Genomic DNA, 6,911 nt, shown 5'->3' on the forward strand with positions numbered 1-6,911 from the left:
GGGAGCTCTTCTTAATATTTTGACACCAAAATCATGTCGATACACCTTACCGACTGCGAGTAAAGCCACCCACGCTTTAACTTGACAGACTGTATGTACCTTCCTCACATTTTCTTCTGTACCTGCCTTCTCCGTTTCTTCCTCAAACCTTGTATTATCTTCCTCTTTATTTTGAGCACAGAACTCAGTATACTTCTTTTTTTCTTCTATATTCTTCTTCACTACTTTGTGCTTTTTTCCATTTTCTGAATTACTTTTTGACGTCCTTCTTTTTCAATTTTCAATACTCTTCTCATCGACTTCTACTGACTTCTTTACTAACTTCTTTTTTGCTCGTCCACTTTATCCTATTTTTATTTCTCCTATCATTTTCCCCCTTTTCTTTCTTTTTATCTATATTGCTATTACATCTTTTTTCCCCCTCTAACATCACTATTAAGGGAAAGTAATCAGGATCACTATAATCTTTCAACTCTAGTTTCTTGACCTCCTCTCTTACCTCATCGTCCACTATCACATAATCTATTACCGTTTCCCCTTTATTACTTTCATGCCGAAATCGGAAGTCAACAGACATGACTTTCATTTCAGAATTTTTTTCAAAGCAAGAAAAAATGTTTAGTAGTAATTTAAGACACATCTCCTTTGAAAGAAACGAAATCTCTTTTGCTTTTTTAAGGCTATGGCATGAAAAATTATGCAGCAATTCAAAAGTCAAAAAAATTCTTTTACTTTTAACTACCAAAACTATTTTCAACACAATCAAATGCAGGATTTTTTCTACAAATCTTCAGAAAAAAATAATGAAACGTTAACGATGAAATTATTTCTAATTTTCGCATACTATAAATAAGAACTGCATCTTAAAAAGGACTCGGAATCGAGTTGAAAGTCCTTGGCGATCAATCAATAAAAACATTTTTAAAACTTTAATAGGCCTGTACTATCCTAATATTTTCAGTTGCGGATGAAAAATAAAAAAATTGAATTGCATTGTATGAGATATTCCAATTGTACACACGCAATAATAAAAGTGTTATTGCTTTTATATCCTTTCTCATTTTACAGATATTAGCTCTTGGAAGTGAATCGAGTTCATCTGATATTTGCGCCCGAGAACCTGAACCTTGTGCTGAATCAGATTATTCTTCAAAAGTACGTGAATGCAATTCTCCCACATTAGTACCTAAATCTCATAATCACTAAGAAAATAAAATTGTGAATCAAAAATGGTCAAAATTTTCTTGTTTATTTTACAAATATGAACTTAACTTCTCATAAGTAATCACTTTTGGATGTTTGAGAACCCATCCTGTTGATACAGGGTGAGGGGAAAGAGGCTAAATTTGGCTAACGTTTGAGGGCGTTTGCGCGTGAGTCAAGTGCAGCTCTTGGCTCCCCTGACGCGAAGGCCAGCCTGATCGCAATGCTCCTCTAGAACTTTTAATTTGTCGTGAGCATTGTTCCAAAGAGTAGCAAAGATCACTATATCGTCCGCGAGCAGAAGCATAATCACAGATCTGATAAAATACAGCAACACACCCTTCATACCTTTCTTTATAAAGTTCACAATATCAGCCGCAAAAAGAATAAAGAGGAAAGGACTGAAGCTGTCATCCTGTAGGACCCCCTGCATTACGTCGGCTGTTTCCCAGTAGAAATCACCACATTTGACCTTTGAACCTGCGTTCGCATAAAACGAGACCAAAAACTCAATAATAATTTTCCACTAAGACCAAGATCATTTAATTTGGATCCCAGCTTAGTATAAGTAATTAAGTCTAATTCCCTCATAAAATTGATAGAGATGACGTAAAAATAACCTCTATTATTAGTCGCATAGTGCATGCCTATTACCGAATAGAGTGTAAATAAGTAGTCTCTGCAACCGCTCCTCGTTCGGTAGCCGGCCTGCTCCTTTGGCATCAGTTTATATGTTTCCGCCCATTTTAATAATCTTGCAGTAAGTGGCGTAAGATTATTGTGACTGAGTTTATAAGAGATATTCCTCGATAGTTTAATCGGTCATTTTTATCGCCCGTCTTGTGTAGCATGAACAAATCTGCAACAGGCCATTGATTAGGAACTTTTTCAGAGTTAAGGACAGTATTTAAAAGATTGGTAAAATAATGGCCCGATTCTGTAGATACATCTTCAAAAAATTAATTATTTATACCATTTGGACCTGCAGCTTTATTCTTTTTCCAACCCGAGATAACTTTTTGTAGTTAAATTAAGTTAAATACAGTACTTATACCTTGGTCTAGTACTGATGTGAAATAACGATCTGTTAAAAGTCATTTCATAAAGATTGTTTTAGAGTGCTCACTTTCTGCAATGTTGGTTGTCATTCGATATGAGTGTCAAGATTGCATATAACGGGTTATAACAGTTGCATATAACATTTTTCTGACTAGAAGGGGCGGAATTACTGGAAGCGCTTCTCCGTACCAGAATATCTTATTCTATGACAGCAAGCGTTATTGCGGAAATTAAGTTATTGCTAAAAAAATTAGCTCTAACATCATTATTGTATATAAGCAAAAAATTTGACAAAACAGTATACAATTTTTCCTCTCCCTCGTTATTTCATTTTATAGACGTTGATGCGCCGCCAAATTGACACTTAACCAACCCAAATCAATAATACACTAGCCTATTTTCTTGAGGTAAGTAAAATGACCTAGCTTATCAGAAAGTTTTCGACCATTAAAGAGCGATAGTTCAGACGATTCAAATGCTTTTTCTTGTGAATCTATCTAGCGGCTGAACCTGCTTTGCGATATTCATCTTAAGCACGGCATTCTCCTTTTCTACACAAACAGTTTTTGCTTCACATCTCTGCAAGCTTGCCATATTAGGGTCAGGCTTTTATTATTATTATTATTATTATCTATTATTATTAATATTATTATTATTATTATTATTATCTCAGCATAGAGTAGACGTAAAAACTAAAACGAACCGAGAAGCATTTTACACGTGGATAATGTCTGTCCCACATAAATATGCGGCCTAATTTTAGAATGACAACAGTAATAACATCAATAACTTCATTGCCAACATAAAACTGGAAAAAATTCTTAGCACAAGTCAAACACTCTGAACTCTCGGCATAAGACATAATGGTACCATCGATATCGTAAACACTGTCGTATCTGACGAATCTTCACCCGATATTGTATTGATACTTAGATATCTTGGCATCTTCCATTAAAGCTAAAGCTTCTTCTACAGAGTGACATTCTACTTTTTACCTAAATTATAAAAAACATTATCTAAATCACCACTGGTATCGATTACAAGAGACACAATTGCATTAGCAGTTTTTGTTCTTCCAGTAGTTCTCAATATTCGGAGAAATGCTTCTTGAATCGCGATTGCCGAGTAAGTTTCCTCTATGGTCTTCAATCTGCGTCTCTTTGTTGCAGCTGAAATGTGTAAAAAAGTGTCTGCTCAGGTATCTGCCAACTATTTCCAAGCGATCATCTTCAAGACTGTATTTCGCTTGCAAATAATTTAGCAAATTTTCGTGCCTTTAATGTCATTTTCGACAAGAAAGTCGAAAATTACTCTCTTGGAGACTTTAAAAGAGTCGATTTTGTAAATATTATTTACTAAGAATTAACAAATGATATTATAACAATAACAATAATAATGTCGCCAATAATATAGTAATAATAATAATAATAATAATAATAATAATAATAATAATAACCACAAACCTGCGTATGACGAAGCGGCAGAGTCTGAACTAACATCTATTGGCGGTAAATTTTGAATCACTTAAAAAATTGAAAAGTAGTTTTAAAACGAAATACATTTTAGCCACCCTCACCAAAATTTACGTAAAACATCACTCTACTTTAAACTCATATTTATTTAAAATATTTGTTATAAAATTAACCAATAACATCGAATGACAAGCCTTTATCACTAAACATCACCACTTACATATTTTAAAGATAATCAGTAAGAAAAACGAATCATTTTTGTCTGTAAATGGACAAACTTTGCATTTGTTTATAAAATTTATTAATAAAATAAACAAATAATGACGCATGACATGTCTGCATCACTAATAATTACCACTAATACAAAATGACGGCGATAAGCAAGAGAAACGATTACTTTCTGCACATAAATGACCAAACTGTGCATTTGTTTATATAAGTGGTTTATAAAATAAGAAAATTATAGCAGAAAACAAACTTTCATGATCAAGTATCATTTTTTAAATAAAATTAAACAAATGCAACTTACAAATATACTTTTCAACGAAACAATTCATGATGTTGACATTAATGTTTATATAATTTGTTTATAACGATTATATTCGAAACCCCACTAATTATTTATTTCTCTAAGATGCTTTGCAATATATTTCCATAAAGAACTAAATTAATTGAACCATTTATTTACAAATAAAAAATAATAAGTGAAAAATGACTCATTGTTACTCTTTCTTTACGTAAAAAACAGAAAATAATAAAAATTGAAAAATCTCATCCATGCATGCTCTTGCACAACTATCGCTGATTATTTCTATTGAAGAAAATTGAAAATCGGTTAAGAATTTTAGACTGTCGGTGGTTTTTAATAGTAAATTCCTGATCCAGTTCACTGTGAGTTGTTGTCAAAGCCGCCTCTCTTTCTCAATTACAGGCTGGTTTTACTTGTGGTCGGTTAGGCGCTCCGATTAAAAAACGCCTTTTCCAGAGTTGCGCAGCACGGTTTCGCAGAGGTTTATGCGAAAAGTACGAAAGCACTGGGTGTTTCTCGCAACACAGATTTTGAAGATGTGCCATTTAACTTTTTTGTTTAGGGGCCATAGTGTTGTCGTTGCATTCCAGAAAGTCTTTCTTGAGTCAATCAATCATATGCCCAGTGTTTCGTTGATAAATAGTCAAATTTGAAAAATGGAACTCGATTTTCTATACTTGGTGACGAAAAAGAAGAGATATAATTTTATGGATTTATCGCAATGCAATCGGCTTTTTTAAATTCAGTTTGGATCAATAAATCTAAGAAATTGCACACATCGCTAAAGAACACAGTAATAAACATCTCCGTCTTCTCAGTAATGAAATAATATCGGCCTTGTCCAAAGGACATATTTTTTCAGCAGCTCCCTCCAAAATTCCGAAAGAAGAGATCATTAGTAATTTGGAATCTACCATATATACCCTTCCACCTGAAGAGGTGAATGGCATACGTCTTAGGACGACCAATATTTTACGACAGGCTAAAGTAGTAATTAATAATTGAATGGTAGGCGTACAAAAAGGGGTAACCGGCATTTTTATTTTGTTACAGAAGGCAGAAAAACTTTCGCATTTGGCTATTTTTATACTTTAAACAACAACAATCAATTTTATGTTAGGTGGACACTGGACACACACTGTCTAGAAATTTGAGTTCATTATTTGAAAAACTGTGGATTTTATGAGCATTTTTGTAGCTCGACGGGTAAACCCAGGGGTAGCTGGCGGCCTAGAAGGGATCAACCACGTATCGAGCATCTTTTACTTTCATATTAATCTAAGAATAACTTCGTTGAAGAAGTCGTTTTTTGTATTTAAATATTGGTAAGGAATTTTTCCCGTAGTTTCATGTAGGTTCTCATACAGAAATCTATGTACCAATTTTCAGTAGCGATGTCACAGAAATTCTGACAGGAATCGAACAGAGTCATCATTTTTGTTAAGACATGTTTGTTGTTATTTAGAACTTGGTATCATATTTTTATCAATACAAATTTCGGTGGTTTTCTTTAAGGGAGGAGTAGGGTCCTCTTACTTTCGAAAAACCGATTTTTTTCATTTCATTTTTTTATAGCAAAACATTTCAAGATTGGTGTGACATCCCTTCGACGCGAGAAGAAGCGCACAAGAACGCGTTTTTCGTTCGGTCGATCAGTTGCCGCGCAGTGATTTTATAAGCATATTCGCCAGAATTTCCTGTAAATTTTTATGCAGGAAAATGTGCCTTATGCAGTTGAAATCGATGATTCAGTGTAAGTTAAAAACTGCACTAATTTTTTTTCATATTTTCTACACACTTTTTACATATAAAATACCTCTCCCCTACGTAGTTTTTTTACATTAATGAGATTTTCATAGCTACAAAATGGCAAAATTTGTCTGTAAGAATCGCTATTTATGCTTCAGATGACCACCAAAGTTTTTAATTGTAAAAATACGATGTAGGGGATAAGAAAAACTTATTTTTCAACAAAATTTCTTTGCTTTTTTATTTCTGATAATTTTACGATGAGATACAATTGGCACCGCAAATCATCTGTTTAAAAAGGCGTCTTCGTAAGGAGGACGGTTCGCCGAGAATACATCTTGCAAACCTACTATTTGTAGAGGGACTACAATAGCACCCACAGCCTAAGTCCAATATTTTTAAAACTTTTCTCCGACGAACTTTAGCGCTAATTTCTCTCAAGTGCTACTCCTACCTAACTACATGTATTTGACTCATTTTCACTCTGTGTCCTCAGTAGATCTTGTTTATTTGCATAGAAAAGTATTTAAATCTCCTTGCTTTATTTCTGAGACACTTCTGTTTCACCTGCCTAAACACTTATAGTAAATCTACAGCATTTTGCCAATAACTATTAAGTTATATTTTCTTTCATATGGCAATTAACTGCATGCTGGCCATATTATGTGCTGTTCCTCCGAATGATTATCGATCTCAAATTGACGCTTTAATGTCTATTTATTACTATGCTAATTCAGCTTTGCGCCAACTCTACAAATTGACTGTTTTTATTTATCGTATTCGCATTGAAATGTTTCTCTTTATACGAGGGTAGTTCAATAAGTCCTTAGAATGACCAACATATGGCGCGCGAATCGCTCCAAATCATCTGTTTTCAGTCAGCACCACTCCCGACTAGA

The 6,911-nt window shown here is 33.8% G+C and overlaps 1 protein-coding gene across 1 annotated transcript in view; it reads left to right on the plus strand.

The window, feature by feature from the left end:
- LOC117174580 (probable malate dehydrogenase, mitochondrial) overlaps positions 1-1,230 on the plus strand; it is a 148,757-nt gene extending 147,527 nt beyond the window's left edge. Inside the window, exon 6 of the mRNA XM_033363809.1 lies at positions 1,069-1,230. Within this exon, the coding sequence (XP_033219700.1) occupies positions 1,069-1,206 (138 nt within the window). The 3' untranslated portion in view covers positions 1,207-1,230. The remainder of the gene's footprint in view (positions 1-1,068) is intronic.
- Positions 1,231-6,911: the final 5,681 nt, after the last annotated feature.

This window comes from Belonocnema kinseyi, chromosome 6 (genome assembly GCF_010883055.1).
Source record: "Belonocnema kinseyi isolate 2016_QV_RU_SX_M_011 chromosome 6, B_treatae_v1, whole genome shotgun sequence".
NCBI lineage: Eukaryota > Metazoa > Arthropoda > Insecta > Hymenoptera > Cynipidae > Belonocnema > Belonocnema kinseyi.